General features: G+C 38.4%; 1 protein-coding gene across 1 annotated transcript in view; it reads right to left on the bottom strand.

Annotated features, from left to right (window-relative positions):
* CDC5L (cell division cycle 5 like) overlaps positions 1–19,862 on the bottom strand; it is a 37,252-nt gene extending 17,390 nt beyond the window's left edge. The window contains exons 1-14 of the mRNA XM_026093830.2: positions 19,660–19,862; positions 17,077–17,180; positions 15,981–16,142; positions 15,109–15,236; positions 14,159–14,258; positions 13,681–13,899; positions 12,351–12,495; positions 11,656–11,844; positions 10,072–10,220; positions 7,343–7,505; positions 5,674–5,838; positions 4,043–4,123; positions 3,441–3,686; positions 672–869 (exon numbers count right to left, since the gene is read on the bottom strand). Of these exons, the coding sequence (XP_025949615.1) occupies positions 672–869; positions 3,441–3,686; positions 4,043–4,123; positions 5,674–5,838; positions 7,343–7,505; positions 10,072–10,220; positions 11,656–11,844; positions 12,351–12,495; positions 13,681–13,899; positions 14,159–14,258; positions 15,109–15,236; positions 15,981–16,142; positions 17,077–17,180; positions 19,660–19,704 (2,094 nt within the window). The 5' untranslated portion in view covers positions 19,705–19,862. The remainder of the gene's footprint in view (positions 1–671; positions 870–3,440; positions 3,687–4,042; positions 4,124–5,673; positions 5,839–7,342; positions 7,506–10,071; positions 10,221–11,655; positions 11,845–12,350; positions 12,496–13,680; positions 13,900–14,158; positions 14,259–15,108; positions 15,237–15,980; positions 16,143–17,076; positions 17,181–19,659) is intronic.
* Positions 19,863–20,142: the final 280 nt, after the last annotated feature.

The raw sequence follows: 20,142 nt of genomic DNA, 5'->3' as shown, positions 1-20,142 counted from the left end.
GTCCTCTTTTTTAGGGGATCACTGGCATTCACAGGGGATGCCAGTCTGGCAAGAATTCAGCAGTGTCTGCACTTTTATTTATGTAATTGTCAATGGTAAAGTATTTGGAAGGTATAAACCATAAATTCTCATAAATCAGAAATCAGGCCCTAAGCATAAGCAATTAAGAACAGAACTTGAGGAGAGTTTTTGGAGAGGGAGGTTGGTTTTTTTAGCGTCTTTCTCTGAAATATCTCATACTGGCCACTACCAGAGACAAAGTGCAAAACTAGAGAGATCAGGTATGTGATCCAGGCATCAAGAAAACAGCAAAGTATCCACATGGAATTAAAACAGAACAGAGCCTGACTTTCTCTCCAGTTGAGAAGAAGGTAAGGAGTCTTACATCTAATAGTGCAAAGGGAAATTATGTAGGAGAAAACTCTAGGAATATTTTAAGAAAGGAGGAGTAGGATGAGAGAAGATGTTTTAAACCTCAACGGCATCTACAAAGTCCCTTGGAGAATTTCTTAACAACCTTTCCAAAAGGAATCCTACCAAGAGATCTGAATAATTTAGAGTAACCTGTAACTCTTATTCCAAAAAAAGAAACAAAAATACAAACCCAGGGAGAAGTTATCAAAAAAAAAAAAAAAAAAAAAGCACAAAAACAGAGAAAAAGTGACACTAACCTCAAGCCTTTTTTCAAGTGACTCTATTCTGTCTTTTTTGCTGGCCAAGTTAGCTCTTGTGTAGCGGCTCTGTCCAGGCAGATATAACACCTGGCTGTAACATTCTTCCCACACCTGGTTATAAGCTTCACTTGAGAGCTCTCCATGCCCCATTCCTTGCTTTACCACTTCCATCTCCTGTGCCAGTAGATCCTGCGCCTGTTGGAAATGATGAGAAATAAATTGCAGTTACAATACACAGGATACAAGAAAATTCCTCTTGTTGTTTTCAATCCTTCAGTGTGCAATTCACAGGGGCAGTTTCTCTTTTCATACTAAAAGCTCACCATCAGGTTAAGCTAACTATGAAATCTAACACAGATGCTGTGGATTATAAATGAAACCCAGGTTAGAAGGCTACTCGCAGAGCAACTATCCCTCATTTTATATAATTTGGCCAAACCTGACGTCATTCTGCTGTAGCTAATGAAAGCAGTGGCACAGCTAGATACCTCATCTTGTCGCAGAAGAACAGAGATAAAAGTGAGGACCTTGAGGGGAGGGAGAACTGCACATGCAGAAGCAGCTGTTCTGTGAAACAAAAATCACTTTTCATTTCCTTTTGCTTGCCCTTCTCCACACAATCTGGAAAGTCAACTCTAAATATTAACGGATGAGCTGTATAAGCTCCAGTGTAGAAAAAGAATCCTCTGACAGTAGCTAAAACACTTCTGTTTGTTCTCTGTTTCTGTTATTGTGGGATTTGAGCATGCTGCTGTTTCCAGTGCAGTTTATGAAGTAAATTAAGCTGAACTGAAAACATTCACGTTGCTCTTAAAACTCTAACTTTTTAGCAGAGTCTGGTCCACAAAACTATGTAGGCACCTCCAGATTTCATCTGCAGCTTAAGGCCTAAACATCTTTGCGAATCTGGACTTCATTGACTGTAAGTGCACCTCCTCACTTTCAACAGATTTACATGTGCACCACAAATTTCCGTATCAGATATCTCATCATAGCAAGCAGACCTATTTTTTATAACAGAACACCAACAAGTAAGTAATTCAAGCATCACCAGACATTGCTAAAAAGGTTCACTTTCAATTAGCTTCTATTTGTACACTGTGAGGAGTTACTTAGACTATCTAGCTGTGATAGCAAAAGAGTTCCACAGCCTTATGAACTTGGAGGACTGTGCTTAGCACCACTACTAATCCTTCCCAAAAGAGGACTACAGGAAAAGAAAGGAGCATTTTTATGAAGGGATTTTAGTAGGAAGATATTGTAAAAAATGAATAAAGAAATAAAGAAAAAAAAAAAAAGCTCCAGGTGAGAACTCAGAGATGGGAAAGCTTCTTGGTTCATCATAAACTCATTTGATTTTAGACAAAGAAGGGATATGACTCTACATGTTAGACAGCAAGCAGGAGCAAAGATGCAAAAAAGTTCCGTCTATCAGCGAAGAAAGAAAATTTCCAGGGACTCTGAAGAAAACTTCCAGACAATAACTACTGGACTGTGTAATAGTCTCTAAGAGAAGTGATAGAAAACCCAATTCTTGTTGCACTTCAAAACAAACCAGAGAAAGCACTCAGAGAGTGTTCCTAAGGGAACAATCTCACTTTGGCAGGGCAGTGAAATTCATGATCTAACTGTATTTTCCATCTTTAATTTCTCCTGCTAAGAAATCTTCAAGGAAAACTTTTCATTTAACAACAAATTGGAAGTACATACTGTTCAGTGTTTCTCTTTTTAGGCTCTTGAAGCATGAATCAGATATGCTCAGGCAGACAGATTTAAAATCTGTTTGTATATCCTCAGAGTCACTTTAAAGAACATGGGATTTAGGTGCCAAGATACCACAACTATTGTTCAAAATGTAAGTCTCAGAGAGCCAGAGTCTGCATAAAACTGAGATGATTTGGTGGTACATGACCTGTCCTTTTCACTCATTTTTATTCCTGTGAGCATTTGGCCAAAGGTTACTGGCAAAACTTCACAGGTAAAACTCTTTGAAAGAGCTAACACAGCACTACGCATGTGAACTGTCTATCCGTCACTTGGTGGCAAAATGGAACATCTGTAGCTATTTAAATAAATGAACATGCTGAACTAGAACCCATGGTACAAGACTATTTGACTTGGGAATACAATGCAAAACAGGACAGACTGCCCAGATAGCCTACTGAGTTCTTCCAGTGACAACCTGTTCTGCCTATTCAGCACCCTTTAACTAGGTATGTTTTAAGATCAGTTGCCACAGCCCCACCACGTTCTGCATTAGCACAGCTCTGTTAGATCAAGCTCGAAAACCACAATTAAGCTGCTTGATTTGCTGCTCCAAGTTACAAGCTTGCTACCTCTATCATACCTGATCTACAATGCCACAAAAAACACATGCTTAATACTTCTGTATCAACAAACTGTACAGCCAGATCACATCTATTTAAAATCTCATTTAACATCACTTTACAGGAACAAAGCAGAATGTGACGACTGTTGGAGGATACTTAGAATGATAAGCAATCATAACACATTTAAAATTGTATCTAACAGACGATGTCTCTGGACAAATGTGACATCCCCATCATCCTGTTGAGTGTTTAAATTAACAATAGCTCCCAGAAAAGAGTATGCTTACTTAATTATCTATACAGCCCCTTTATACAGTACTACAGAGATCTCCCAACTAAGTTCTGGATAGGCTTGAATCCACCTTTTTTGAAAGATGACAAGACTGTGACACAAAGGCACCTTAGGTCAGCAGCAGTCAGGCCACACAATTCTCACCTTCTTGAGATCTTCTTTGGAGAACTTCTCGTAAGGATTTTGTTCCAGGTAAGCCATGTGTTCTGCACTATTGGTTCCAAATCCTGGGCCTTTCCCCTTCTTACCCACAGGCTGTTCTCCAAACGGGTGGTGTAAAAGATCGAAATGAAGCATAGTAATCATCTCTTTCTTTATGAGCTCTTCACTTTTCTGCAAATCTGTCAGAGGTGGTTCCACATTTAAAGGTCTTAGTATAGTTTCATTAACCTGCCCAGAAATAAAAGAAAAATGCTTAGAAACATCACACATCGCTACATGAATTAAATTCACGTACTCCCATTTGAGCAGGAGTTTCATACATCAGTCAAACTATGCAGAATAGGTGCTAAAAACCCTTGCTGTGTGACACAGGCACAGAAATCCATACATCCAATTTTGCTTTCAGTTGTGCATATGAAATACACAATGACAATTTAACTGTGAAAGTCTCCCGTGATGCTGAAATGAGCATATTCAAGAGAGAATTTCATTCTTTCGTGATCTACCTGGTTTGTATTTCCTCCTACAACACAATCTTTATTTCTGTGTTTTTGTTTTGAAAAGTAAGTTTGGTTTCCACTTACTTCTGAGGGCCGTGGTAGGTTCTTCTGAACAGCTTTGTGCATTCTCTTTAATTCCTTTGCACGCTCTGCATCTCGGATAGCCTAGACAAACATGCTAAATGTTAGTCCAGCTACTGCAATACAATCAGATACTTCCTACAAATGAGTGACATAGACACTATTTCGTTACTAGAGCAAAAATTCCTTACAATATAAAGATATCATGTTACGAAGCCAGAGCTAAGTAACAGGTCACTTGCTATAGGACAACATTGTAATTTAGTGACACTAAAGTTAAGAGAAAGAGTACAGCAGACTATTTCTAACAGGAGAGATATCCTAGAAAGTCATTTACAGCCATCATATTCTCCCTCAGCCTCATGGCCAAAGACAGAGTTCTTCAAAAATGTCTCCATACCAAGTTTGGCATCTGCCCTGCAACTCCAGACAGGAAACCTGTTAGGAGGAGCAAGACTATTTTATTGCAACAGGCTACAAATAACATGAAAAAGCAGTGTTGTCTAAAACTTCAGGAATGATGACCAAGATCTTCCAAGTTCTAATCCTAGCTGTGTCACACCTTCATTTGAAAGGCAGAATACCGTTCCATTGTATGATCTTATAATTCATATTCTTTTCTCTATATAGTCTATACACCTAAATTGTCCATATTTATGCAGAGTTTTCATTAATGCATATATACACATTCTTTTTATGCACAAAGATATAGAGACATGTGTCTACATGTACAGTATTTTCCTCCCCAAATGGGACATTTTAGGAATCTTAAATTCTGGAAAATGTTTATTATATTAACACATATCAGAGCTCAACTTTTTTTTTTTAGTTGGCAAAAAAAAAAAAAAAAAAAAAAAAAAAAGAAAAAAGAAAAGAACTGATCTCAAACCTATAATGTATGCAACAAAACCAGATCTGCATCACACTGTGCTTGGGACAAATAATGAATTGAAAAGAGATTGCTCACATAAACAGAAAAGTTTTAAGGTCTCTAATTACTGACTAGCACACTGTGTAACCAGCAGAACATAAGAGTGCTTCTACCATTGTGTCCAACCATCTTTGATCCTCAAACCAAAAAAGCCAGGGATCCATTCAAAACTGAGCTGTCTGATAATCCTCTGGTACACATTGTATACAAGAGACCACCAGCTCACTCCATAGAAAATCTCTAGGTACATTCTACCAGCTTGCCTCAATTCGCATATACCTGTCTTACATTTCACAAACAGTAACTTTCGACCTTGAATGAATAACCTGAAACTGCAAAAAGCAAAATATTCATGTGCTTAAAATTAAGCATATACCTCTGCAGAAAGATGCTTATAATTGTATTTTAATTATATTTTCATTTTTTTGAGGAACAACAGCAAGAGAGAGGACACACAGATTCTTAAAGACTTCATTATAGAAAAAGATGTGTAATCCATAACGTTAATAAATTAAGAAAATGATTCAGAGAGACTGATTTAGCCTGTATGTCTCTATGTACTCTGATGGCAGCACAGAAAACAAGTATATCTAACATTATTATTCTGCAGAAACTATACCACATCCACTAAACATGTATGAAACTATGGGAAAAAACATACAGAGAACAAACAAAAGGCACTAGCTGCATTACGTATACCTACTTGCTTGCGAGCATCGACATCAGCAGTATCTTCTACAAAGGCTTCATCTACTTCATGTTCCTCCAGTTCTTTTTCTGCATTTTCAGGCAAAACAATCTCAAAGTCATTCTTTGGGGCAGGAAGGGCCATGAGTCCAAGGCGCAGGTGTTCACGAGATTCTCTTTCCTGTTGAAATAGTAGTTAAGATATAATGCTTCTGAATGCATGCACAGATACACAGTATGGCAAAATTCCATTTGCCTACATTAATAGATACAAACAACACACAAGTAATACCATCTGGCAATCTTAGTCCGCTACAAAGCCAATAGAAACCACATTTTTTTGAGATCTGACAAAAGGGGGGCTCATTACTAATTCAGATTAGCCTACTGACCACCACCCCAGAGTTTATGCACTGTTGAGCACAGGAAGTCTCTGATGCTGCAAGACAATATACAACTCACTTAAAGACAGCTAATGAAACCTTCGTGTGTAATTTTTGGAAAATATCCATGGAGTAAAACAGTATGGTACCTTCACTTCCTGGCAGCTTCAGGGCAACAGTGGGGATTCCCATACATGCATTTCAAGAAACTGAAAATGATACATGAAAATCTGTCCATGGTGATGATGGACACAGGTCTATTCGCAAGCCTACCTGGAAGATTCTCCCTCAGACCTTACTTTTTTCCATTCAGTTGCCCACAGATCTGGGAATTGTGGCACAGTACAAAAATGATCGAAAGAACAGCATATCTGGAAACCTGGGAAGTCCATCAGGAAATTGAAACCCCACTTTTCCTTCTAACAGCAGAGAGCCAGGCTTACCATAAAAAGGCTAAAATAGAACCAAAATAAGTGTAAAGATATAAAATAAACCTTGTCCTTTATGCTAAGGGAAAATCTAAAATTCTGAAATCAAAGAGTTATTTTCATGAGAAGAATGTGCCAAAAACTTTGAGTGGACAGCCTTAGCCAGCCCAAAGAGAATAACGTCAATAGCTCTGGTGGGAGATATCCAAAGCCACAGTTAAGGCTGCAGAATCAGCCACATAAAAGGAGTTCTCAAGGTGCTACCTATTAGTTATATGCCCTTTTATACCATGTCTAATTGGCAGGGTACATCTGGCTGAATATCCAGGAATGGAAACATCTGTTGCCAAAGGCGATGAAAGAATCTGGACAGGACTCAGATTACTGGACATCTCGAAACCAAGTGCTCCTAACGGCAAATTCTAAACTCCTTTAACTCAGTGTTGTCAACAGGAAAGACTGATGAAAAGGTCCTGTAGGTAAATCGGGAAGCCAAGATGATGAGGGATTTGAGGGCTGAGTGGGATTGCAAGAAAAATGAATCTTTCCTTGAGACGGGAGTGTTTCCTGCTCAGCTTCAAAGATACAAGTAGGACTGAAACTTAATTATGTCTTCTTTGATGCCTAGTCCTGGAGTGCTTTCACTGAGCACACTCAAAGCTGTTTTGAGCTTATGTACCAAGATTTCTGTTATTTGAAATAAATTCTTGATGTCATGGTAATGCAAAGATTTTATTTTTATCATGTGATGAGTACACAGACTTCTAGACAAGCGGTAGAAATAACACTTGTTATAAAATAAAATTCTGTTCAGGAGGTAAGAAATTAAAATTCCTGAAAATTCATTTATTTCTACTTCTCATGCACTTCTTACCAGTTGTTTTGCATAAGATGGGTCACTGTAATCTGCCATACCCTCTTCTGGGTTGATGTTCAATTTATCACGCAGTGGAGTTCTACCAGGCGTTGTACCAACTACAGGTTTTGGAGTTAGTCCTCCACGAGGAGTTAAGCCTTCTGTTCCCTGAGAAGGTGTTCTAAGAAAATACAGATACAGTTAATTTCCCCCCCTCCTCAAAGAGCTCTGTTTCGAATGTCTGAATGCTGTAAAAATTTATAGTTAATAAAATTTACAGTAACAATAAATAATAATATAAACAAAACTTATAGTAAAGTTTATCATTTGTATAGTTAATAAATTCAATACAGATATTTTTTGAGACAGTGAAGCCGTAATACACGATTAAAAGAATTAAACAAAAACAAACTGTTCACACTTCTCAAGGTGTAACGAAGGACCTCACAAGCTAAAATCTAGGCATGTCACTATGTTAACAGAAGTTTCAGGAATTAGTCCAACACCATTTCCCACCACTACTTTTGAGAGAAAAGATTACCCAGTCACCAGGCACTACTCTATCAGGATTTAATTGCAACCTCTGATTTCCCTACCACCTGGGGCAAGTCATTCACTCTGAATTCATCTTGCTTAACAGCCTTCCCATCTTACAATTGAATGAATCACTCTGAAGGTGCCTCTTTCCTTTCACTGACTATTGAAGGAGTAATTACATTACACTAATTACTTCTAAGTACCTAAGGTTAGGCAAGATGAATGGAATCTCAGACCTTTTGGGCCTCAGTTCCTTTTCCTCTAGACTGGGAAAAAATATTGTTCTCTATCCCAACAAGCTTTTGGGGGTTAACTATATGAAAGATGATACAGCATGCAGATAATGCCTTGGATGTAGAGAGTTAGAAGTTTTCTTTTACTCCCTTATGATGCCGTTTCACACAGTAATTAAAAAACCCTGACAAAATGATGTTAAATGCCCAAAGGAAACAAGATCAAGAAGGGGAAAAACTTGTAGAAAAAAAGCCTACGTTAAGGCAACCACCTACATTTATTTAGAAGATATAAACTTTTTCAGACAGCAATGAAAAGAACGTGTGCTGTAGAGAATAGTCCTGGCAGAGATAGACTGGATGAGGTGATTTAATACATAATTTCTACTACTAGTTACTGTAATTCTGTAATGTCAGTCTCATAAATAAGAAGAAAGTAACATGCCATAACGGTGGACATAGACAATTGTATATACGACCCAACACACACTACTGCACCAATCTGGAGGGATAATGTAGTGCCCTGTTTACTGAGTATGTCTGTGTGCACAGCTTTTTATGAGCTCACATTTGGGATAACAAAGCAAGAGCATTTGCAGAGTAACACTCAGAAAAAATAGCCAAACTAATTTTTATGTTTTCAAATGAATGTTATATAGGATATATTTACTTTGCTGATTATCCTGGCAGAAAAAAAATATTCTGACTTCCTAGAAGAAACAACTTCCAGGCCAGTGATTCTCTCTCCCTCTTCTTCTCTACCCCCCACAGCTGTCTCAGTTCCATACAATGTTTAAAACCCCATAAAAAATTTTAATTTAGTATCATTTAAGAATATGCTTACAACTAACACACAGTAAAATCTCTTATGGAAGTTGTTGCCTTTCAGTGAACACCAAAATACTACAAATTTCATACTATCCCAGAAAAAAGGTGTACTTAAATAAAGTACTTGATCTGTTGGTCTAGATAACTATATGCTACTCTGCTTCACTATTTGTCTCCTAAAACAATTCTGGCTTCCTTTTATTTATTTTTAACCACTTAACAGATTTTTTTTTCTGCTCAAGATCTTGGATCTTCACACTGATATGGCATTTCTGCAAGCAAAGTCAACACACAACTATGCTATTTACATGTACAAACCTGAACTTCAGAAGCTAAAACCAAAATTTTTTTTTTAAAAAAATCCTTCATTTAGTTATACAAAATAATCCAAATCTGCAGCCAGATCACTCCAGGCCAAACTATATGCGTTCTGCATCCCACTGACTTCAGCAGATCTCCAGAAAAGGATTAACTCATGTAGATCCAATTACAAGAGCAGGGCTTCTGCATACAATTTTTTAAACAAAAGCTGCCACGATACAAGTAAAATTAGAACCTGAGCTGAAAAATCTGACAGACAAAACACACCAAGTGTAATATTGTTTAGTTCCATAGTATTTGGCATTTGTCGAGTATATATTTATTCAGAACCCACTGTAAGAGTTAAACCAACAATTCCATAATATTTAGATTGGCAGTATAAGAAATATTTTAGTTTAGATATATATGGCTAACAAAAGGTTTACCCCAACTTTTCAAAGGTTCAAAGTGGGTTTGACTAAGAGACCTCCCACACCTTTGACTCAGAAGTAACACTTTGGAAAGGCTAGGATCCACACATAGAATGACATTCCATCTTACTATTTATATTCCTGTGAATTCTTCACTATAACTAATAATGACTATTGAAGCCCTCATCTTGGACCAACATCCCAGTGAGCTATATGACATACAAATATATATGACATACAAATATAGATGAAGATGATGTGGCTGAGCTTGCCAAAGACACAAAAAAATGAGAAATAAAAGCAGGCTGAAATTGGTTATGAAGCATTTATCAAATCCTACTATTTCACACATTGAAATCTGCTTCCTCCACCCCACCAGATACATGCATAGTCAGTTAGCCATTAGAGAAGTGTTTACCTGAAGGGCGTGGAAAGCACAGTATTTGGAGTCTGAACAACCTGCCTCTGTGGGGTTACCCCTGAAAAGTCACTTTCATGCAAAGGAGTGTTAAGACCTCCTTTCAGGGGGGTATCTACGTTTGTGAGAGCCATCAAATTCTGTGCTTCCTGTGGAACAGAAAACACATGGAGTACATTACTAAGACTTTCAGAGTCACTCTTTTCTATACACATTTAACAGATTCAATAGCAACAGGAATTGCAAAGACTTATTTGAATATCAAAATAGTCTGTGGAAAACATTTAACACATTCTAACTTTAAAACCGATACACAGGGTACTTACAAACCCTACAGTTCAGCTGAAAAGGATTTTAATCTTTATTTCCAGTAAAGTATATTATAAACTGGAATTCCAAAAATGAGTGGGTTGCCTAACATTTCAGTTTCCTCCAGTTTGGCAGATACCATAAATTTGCAAGATTCATTAGTGACTGAATATTCAAACCATCCTAATGATTCTGATTTTCAGAAGGAACAGCATGCTTGCCTTCTGAAAAACAATGCCAACAAAGGCACAAGTTTATCCAAACCACACTTCAAATAGAGGGTTCCAAAATACCTGGTCACATTTCAGATTTCTGGTCCATGGGGGCTTTTATGAATACCCTCTTTTTTTAAAAAGGTTTTGCCTTTTTGGTGATAAAGAATTAGGCACCCTGAAAATGAACTGATATAACAAAACAATTCCATATCAAAATTATCTTCACAGAATACTAAGGATCCATCTACTCAGGTACTGTAGCTTATGTGATGTCAGGGTACTCCATCTCAAGGTGGCATATGTGGCCATTTCTGCAAACACTGCGCAGGGACTTATGAGGAAAGAAAAAGTTCCTGACTCTGCAGATCATGATAATCTATCAGGAAACAAAAACTAAAGAAACACAACTTGTTATGAAACTAGCATGTTCTGTATTTTTACAGACTGGCTGCACTGATTTCATTTAGCCATCTCCATAAATGTAACAAAACGTTACACATATTACACATAGCACCACCAGTTTTTGGAACCACCCAAGCACTCACTCATACAATCAATGCAATCCTGAAAATAACCCAGAGGCTGCAAAGGCAGGTTTTTGAGAATCCTAGTCTCAAGTGTTTTTAAACCAATAACGTGCTAGAAAAATACACTTAATTAGAAACAATTAACTGAAATAAAAGCTGAATAGCAAAACTAAAGAGCAAATGACGTGCAAGAAATTGTTTTGAGGACATGAACACAATATACAACTTTGAGGCTGGAATGTACAAAGAAAAGGAGAATTATACAAAACACCAAGAGAGGGCTGAATGCTAAAAATGACATGCAATATATAATAATAAAAAAACCATAATGTTTTTGAAGTGCAGTGCCAAACAACTGATCAGGCAGAAGTGGATCTGCTTCTACCCTTTTCCATGTGTCTCGCAGATCATGTGCAAATTCAAACCCCATTACTGCACAAAATATAAGGAATGCTTTCTATGGTACTTACATCTGCTATTCAATTCATCATTGCACTAAAACCAAAAGCCTACTCTGTAAATTTATACTTCACCTGCAGGATCCTGTCTTGCGCTGCTGGAGTTTTGGGAGTCCTTAGGGCTATGCTGTTGTTTGTCACATTATATTCAGACAGAAGAGTGCTGGAGGCTGAGTTTGTAATTCCAGATTCCTCAGCAGTCTGGCGTGCAATCTCGCTTGCCTGGCCTACTTTTACAACTTCTTCAAGTTCTGTATCAGATATCTTTAAAAGGAAAACAATACCAAATAATGCATTATGTTTAGAAGAACATAATCCTTAGCTGCATGTCAGAAAATACTTGGCATTTGCTTTGATAGCACTACAGAATGGCTTCCTCTCACCCTCACCCCTTTCACAGGTGTACACTGGGTGGTACTACTTAAAATGCTGTCTAGCTGGTTACTGACTATGTCTATTCAAGGAAAAAAAAAACCAAGTCTCTAAAATGTCATAGTCACAAGAGACAGCCCAATTACATGCTACAGAAGGCATAAAAATATGATAACACAATACCTCTCCCCAACATTTTCCTATAACTCTAGCTTAAAAATCACTCTGAGATAAATCTTCTGTATATGCCTTTGTTTTGGTCAGCTCATGTTTTACAGCAAAGAGAAAATACAAAGACACTACAAGATAAAATATGACCACCAGATCCTTCCAATAAAACAGAAACTGTTGACTGGCATTGCCCTTTCAAGTGATTTACTGATCAAGGCACAGTTTACCTGAGGAGCTGGAAGCACTAGTTTACTTCTTTTTTTTGTAAACTCTGACACTCCACTGGTCTGTAGAATAGCTGAAGGCAAGTCTGATTCTTTTTTCCGTTTCATATGTTGTTTGTCTTTTTTGCGCTCTCTTCCCTCCCTTTCACTGTCATTATGGACAAAAGAGTCATTTTAGAACACACAAAAGAGACGCGCAGTAAAATAAACAAGTAGATCAATAAAGGACAGAGTCTGTGCCCTAATCAAAAGCTGCATATGCTGAAAGAAAACATGTTGCAGGAAGAGTGAACTGCCTTGTGGTTTAGAAGTTATGTGACTAGATGCAGCCTGCAGATCATGCAGCAGAACCTACAACAAAGCAATGCAAAGCTTCTGAATGACGGGATTAGGCAATGGGTGGCTGCTTCAGCTACAGTCACTACGGGGGCACTAGAGTAAGAAAACATGTCAGTCCAAGAATTTAGATAGCTGGAATCAGTGGATATGAGCAGGGCCTCTTCCTCCTGCAGTTGATAAAGGAAGAACATTTTCTGTGGGTTACAGGAACGAAATTCTCTTTGGTGTTTAATGAATATGTTATTTTCTTCAAATAGCAATGCAGTGAGCCTGTGAAATTACAGTTCAGTAAACCACAGCAGCCTGAAGCTCCTGCCAGACTCTCCGAACTAAGAATTATACAGAAAAAATTAATTAGATCAAAAGCTAAAAGCCAAACTGGATGTAGTACTGGATCTGATCTCTCAATAAAATTGCTTCTGCATTTGGCAGAAGTAATAGGAATGTAATTGTACAGTTAAGTATGTGCCATACTGTTGTTGATGAAGATACACATTTAGTATCTCTACTGCATGATGGGGGGGGGGGGGATTAAGCATTTAAGGAGATTCTGATTAATAGCATTATACCAAAATATTAGAATAATTCCATCAAAAGTAATATTAAAACAAGTAAAAGGTACTCCTGCAAGCAATTTAAATAAAGCAGTTCAGAAAGAACTGAAATTATTATGAGTGAACCTACTCATAAAGAGTAGATGTACTTCATCAGGAGAAGATGAACCTGAACAAACATCTTAAGATTTCCACCTAAAGAGTGAGCGTGGGGACCTTTATTCTCATGGAAAAACGCCAACTAGATCCCTTAGTAAAATAAAAAATACAAGAGACTGAAAAGGTAGAAGCAGCATGTGCTAGAATCTGCCCGATGGAAAATACAACTCCTGTCCACATCATATTTCAGACATTTCCAGGACCTAAATTTATTTTTTCATACGTGTATTTTGATACACTATTCCCTACTTATTATAATACACGCACACATACACACTTACGATCTTAATTCTCCATCCAGGTCTTGCTGACGTAGCTTTCTGAAATCTGCATCCAGTGACTGATAGTTTTCCTCTGATGTATCATAAAAACCCGGGGCAGGTTTCTTTTCAAAGGGAATTTCTGCATTATAATCCACTCCTCTCTTCTTTTTTCTTTTTTTCTGGATCTCAATCCCAGCAGCTCGAAGTTCTCTTCTCTTCTGGAGAGCAGCAAGACGTCTAAGGAAATGCAGTAATACTGCATGATTTAAAGTGTACACCTGTAGGCAACTACTGTATCCTAAGACCTGATATCAGTTGTTGCTGTGATAGGGGCTGTACACATTTATACAAGAATAGATTCATGGATTACTATCAAAGATTACTATCAAAATCTCTGATTCTGCAAAGACTTAAGCCTATGCCTGACTTTATGCATTGTAAATGCTCCAAAGTCAATGAAAGGAGTCTTGTTACATAAAACTAAGCATAAATTTACCTAGCTTCTTCCAGCTGCTTCTCTCTTGCTTTCCGTTTGGCCTTCTTTCCCTGTGTATTGGCTAGACGAGCTCTAGCTTCAGAGAGCATTTCGAGTTCATCTGCAAAAGTATAGATAAATATAGGTATCAGTTTTGCACTTAAAGATGGGAGTAAGTGAACCGACGATGTTAAGATCAAAAAGCAATCTGGAAAAGCTCCAAGGATCAATATTTTGGCTGGAATTCTGTATGATCTCCAAACTCTAGTTTTCTACAAGTTTCTTAAAAACATTTTCTGAACTATTGGCCAGATGAAACCAAGACTTCAAGAAAAAATGCCAAAAATGATTCAACTAATTTCTGCATCAAATCAGAACAGTAAAGAAAGAGGCAAACTGAGCACACTAATGAAATTATAATTTCATTTACATCTAGAACTAAGAGTACTATATTAGTGGAACTTGTTAATTTCATTTTATATTTTGTTCCAGAGCATTATACTTGTAAGTGTGTGGCTGTTCAAAAACACTCTCTGTCCATTCATGGAATTTTACCAAAGTTCAGTACTTAATCCCTAACATTGTAATGTGCAAGGAAAAAAGCCTACAGTGTTGTGGCTCGGTAGGGATTCATCTGGAAGGTTTTAGCTGATAGGAAAAGACGAAAATACAGAAAGAAGAATGATCACAAGCAGGCAGTTGTCAAAGCAAAGAACAGCCAGTCGAGGCAAGAACTAACAAAGACATATGAGAAGATATGAAAGATACTAATAAAGGGAACAGAAAACCTGAAAGAGTAGAAACAGACTAGCCAGTTAAAGAAATAAGATAAAATTTGTAAGAAAAACAAGAAAAAAAAATTTTGTTCACGTTTTTCTTATGGATTTTCTTATGGGTACAGAAAGTATGTAAAAAGAAAAACCCAAGACATCAGATTTCTGCCAAAAACAGTAAATAAATTCCTTTCTTACCTTCATCCATATCAATAGGATCTGGCCTGGCTGGCTTGGTTTCTGGATTTGGATCAATTTCTCCAGGTTTAAGTTTCCGAGGATCATCAGCAGTTTCTTCCTCATTGTCTCTCTGAGCAGCTTTGTCCCTGAAAACACATTGTATGTATCACAATTAGTTTTCTGTTTTCCCCTCAACTGATAATAGCCATGCCTTTCTTAGACTGTCCCAAAGACTGACCAAGAAAAATAAGCTTGTACCATGTGCCATACAGCAAACTTTATACAATTACTCACTGCAGAAAAGATTCATGAACATGGTACAGTTACTTAAATAATCATAAATTAGCAGAAAGAAACTACACGGTATTATACTACAGTACAATATTACATAAAATACAATACTGACAAAGCTGACAGCAGTGAACTCTGCTTTTGTAATCTGTTAAAGTTTAACAATAAGTACAACAAATCAAGCAGCGTGACAACCTGAATACTTAGGCATTTCACATTATGCTTTTAAATACTACCAATCACATCAGAATGAAAAAAAGCTCACAAAGGAAGACAGCACTTTCCTTTTCTTCTCCTGACCCAAAGAAACTCTCCACAGTGCACGGAGATAATGGCTGCACATTTAGCCATTTCAATAACGTGTTTTCTGTCTTTTTTTCTGTCTTTGTCTATCTGTCACACAAAGACACACATATTCATGCTGATCAGCCAGTCAAAAAAACTCCCAAGTAAACCTAGAACAGAAGGATCGCTTACAAAAGACCTCAGCCAACTTGAATCCATTGTACTTCAGCACCCTGGGAGAAGAGAATGACACACAAATACAACAAACTGCACAGATTTTCCTGCTATGAACCTCTAGCAGAATAGTAACTCACAGCAGAAATTCATAGTGTTCCAAGCACTGTGCAGCAGTTCTTCCAATAATTGGGGCGATGGTTCTCCACTGGGTGGGCATCAGCTTTGCCAGGTGTAGCAGTTTCTCCTCTTCTTCCCGTGACCACTCTGTCTTTTTGATGCTTGGGTCTAGCCATTCATACCTGTTAAAAAGTGAAATAGTTAAGAGGGATAGTTGCAAGCTATCCATTGACCTATCTTGACTTAATTCACAACCATGTTTCCAAACATTGCCACAATAAGATTTCATAATCTTGACACATATATATATTTAAGACTTTTTTTTTTGTATAAAAGGATGTTACTATAAAATACTTTCAGGATATACGTATTTGAACTTAAAAATGTATTATTAAACCACAACTTTTCCTACAGATGCCGCCTCTTCGTTCACTCCCATTCCCTTCCTCTCTTCTGACAAAGTAAAGAATCATAAAATTAACTCAGAAAAAGAAAGGTAAGACTCACAACAACCAAAGTTACCAGAAGGAGTAGACTTGTTTGGTCTGGATCCTTCAAAGAGCTGTCTTATTTACCTTTAACTGTGTCAGCACTGTTGCCTTTAGGCAGAAACATTCTGAGAAACACATGCAGTTCAATTCTTGACAAACTAAGTCTGATTCTTAAATAGATTCATGCTGCATTATTTGCATCAGTTTTATGCCACCGTTTTTGATATAAATTGAAATTTTGCAGCATAATTTTAAAATATCAATCCTCAAGTCAAACTCTTATTATCAAAAAACCCAGAAAATTATCTGTAAATTATTATTTGACAATTTTACTTCATTGAAAACACCCATTTTGATTTAAAACTCCTGTAAATACAGAAAGAAATTATGTATGTAAATTCAGTGATCCTTTACTTGATGACACTGCCATCACTTGCAAAGTGATCATTTGGCTATTTTTCTTCACATTCCTTTCAAGCAATAGGAATTTGTAATATCCACAAAAATGGAACTCAAACAACCTTAAAATCATTATTCCTCTGTGGGCGTAAATTAATCTGCAAAAACTCCTAAATTCATAGTAACTATGAATCTCATATTCCCAGTCATGGTACTTCTCACTTACCATCTGGCTTTGCACTGCTTTGCTGATTTCCTATGCAATAAAGAAGCAATACGAGACCACTGGTTTTTGCCATATTTCATCACAGCTGCTTTCAGAATTTCATCCTTAAAACAAAAATGAGTTACATTGTTATGGATCACCAAAACTCACAGTGGAAAGACTGAGCTCAAGCAAAAGAGAATGCAGTAGGTTTCATCTAAAGGGCTGACCCAGTAGAAATGAAAAAGCATTGCTGCTTCTTTTCCACATTTTATTTCAAGACGAATGAGAATTTGTACTCCAAAGCCCACTGAAATTGATAGAGATTAAATGAAAAAGAGTAGGAGTGATTATTGTGGCCTACTTCACAAACCTGACAGAACTTTCAAAATGAATAGTTTCAGTGCTCTTACACATGCAGTTTTTGATGGTTCTGTAGGTCTTTTTTGAAGGACAGAAATAAAGAGGTAGGGAGATGTTTATTTGCTTGTTAGTGACATCATATTAAAAAAAGTGAGGACAGATCCGCTGGGGTGGCTTGTTTGAAATAATTCCCTGAAGTGGGTTTTTTGCACATTTTAATACAAACTTGTGTCGCGACAGAATATTTACCTATTAGTGGAAAAAACTGTTAAAAAAATACACCACAAAATATGAAGTTCCTCTATTCCAAAAAAATCCTAAAATAAACCACTTAAGTGTTTAGAATGTCACATTCAGAAATGCTGATTCCAAAGCTTACAAGCTTATGGGGAAAAATACGTAATGGATTCAGTTATGATTACTTCAGTTTGGAGGCCAGGCTGTTCATATATATCAAACTGTGCATGGAGATATGATCGAAAGCTAAAAATTGTAATTATTGTTTTGTCAACCCATCCATCCATTTCTCTATTTCTCTCTTCATTATTTCTGGTTTTCTCACAAGTCAGAAAATGGTATTTTGCTAAAAATTGTAATTATTGTTTTGTCAACCCATCCATCCATTTCTCTGTTTCTCTCTTCATTATTTCTGGTTTTCTCACAAGTCAGAAAATGGTATTTTAAATACTTCACAGCTATTCTTCATAGCCTTGTCAACCACGGATGTTCTTCTATAGCCAATAAGCACTTGTAGTTGTGTTCAGAATCTGTTCAGCTGCACAGTGCAGATGCTAGCCATCAACGACAGACACTCTGTCTAGCACAGACAGCTCCCACAGCACACAGCAGCTTTAACTGTAAACTGATGAGCTTTGGCTTGAGCTGCTATAGGAAACAGTTCATACAATTTCTATGAAAAAAACCCCAAATTACCAAAACTTCTACGAATCCTCTCTTGGTTTCCGATTTCTACTTGTTGTCATATGGCATGCAGTAGCCATACTGATGACACTAGCAGACTGATTTGCAAGTGATCAGTCATTTTTCTGATGACCATCTAGTTCCACTTTCTGTATTTTTTATATTGCACATTTGTATTACATAAATAAAAATAGCAGCAAATACAAGAGCTTTCTATTTTGTCTCTGATATACAGAAACAGGTGAAACAATGATCCCTTTAACCCACTCCTGTTTCTCTAACAGTTGCCAAAATTAGTCAGCTATGGAAGATGATAAGAACAGGGCAAGCACACAGTGGTACTTCCTATCCTCCAGTGACCTGCAATTCAACAGCCTCCTGATGCAGAACTCATACATACTGCAGGTATTTAAGAGAGCATAGGAGTAATCTTCCATTACTTTTTCCTTGAACTACGTAAATGTTTAGTGTCCACAGTATACAGTAGCAGAGTTCTACAGTTTACCGTGTCAAGTACCTTCTTTGCTTTGAACATAACACCTAGTGAAATTAATTTGAAATCCCTATTCCTTGCATTATTGTTTTCTTTTTCACTATTATTTACAGTTCTGAAAAAATGTGAGGGCAAAAGCAGGACAGATACCATCTTTTCTTTTTTTTTAGACACAGGGAAACATTTGTGCTAACAGCATTCAAACTCTGGACGACACAGATTCCTCTGTCCAAAACACTCTGGGCTGCAGATGAAGAGCCCATACCTATTTTCAGCACTTCTGCATTAGGAAGGGTCTTCTAGTGGAAAAAACTCCAGATCTTTCATGTCCCAAGGGAGTCCGAATCCCCCGTGCAGCATATGACAGGTTCCAGCCTAGAAAAGCAACACCTCCGAACACAACGAGGTGCAGGCGGATCCGCAGAGAAGCTCGAGCTGCTGCGGGGGCGGTTTCTGCGCGCCAGGGCCTACACATGGCCGAGCCTCCCTGACTTAACAGTCCCCAGGAGAAACAACACTGATTTGACTCCGTCAATTAGGCCACAGAACGAGGACGGGGACCCAGTGTGCAGAGGAAGCAAGCCGACTAGAGCCAGGGTACCTGCGAAGCCCTAACCCTTTACTTCCCCGCTGCAGAGAATTAAGGAAAACCCCAGACGCCCACCCCCACCAGAGCAAAGGACCCTACTACGGAAGCCCCTTCGCGCATGCCCACCACGACCGCTCCAACAGCGCATGCGCACCATGCAACCCCCCCCCCCCCGCAATTGCTGAGGAGGCCCCAACGCGGGGGGAGGGGGAGGAGATTAAAGCGAACCAGCTCCTACCTCGGTGTTCCGCCACACACCGCCTTTAATCATAATCCGCGGCATCTTGGCGGCGAAGGGGCACTAAGTCCGGCTGAGGAAAAAGGGGTGAAAGCAGGGAAACGCCGCTCGTCACCGCGGGGCCGGTCAAGACCCCGCGCAAGCGCCGTCTGCGGAAGGGCGCGCACTCTGCGCAGGCGCAAAGGGGATGCCGTAACGGCAGCGCGGGGGGCGGGGACGCCTCCGTTCGCGCACGCGCAGCGGGGAGGACGCGGGGCTCGGGGATCCGCGCAGGCGCCAAGCTCAGGGCGGCCACGCTGCCTGGGCAGGGCTCGGGGGCGGGGCCAAGCGGAGGGGGCGGGGCCGCCCGGGGATTTGTTCGAGGGGGCTGAACAAAACCGCACGCAGAGAAAATGCTTGGGGTTTTTTTTGTTTGTTTTTTAATACTTGTGGGTCATCTTTTTCTTCTCTGCTCTCTGAGGCAGCACACAGGAAAGGCAGCTC

Source organism: Dromaius novaehollandiae, chromosome 3 (assembly GCF_036370855.1).
Source record: "Dromaius novaehollandiae isolate bDroNov1 chromosome 3, bDroNov1.hap1, whole genome shotgun sequence".
In the NCBI taxonomy this organism is placed as follows: Eukaryota; Metazoa; Chordata; class Aves; order Casuariiformes; family Dromaiidae; genus Dromaius; species Dromaius novaehollandiae.
The sequence above is the reverse complement of the archived record's forward strand: the minus strand, read 5'-3'. Positions and strand labels throughout refer to the sequence as shown.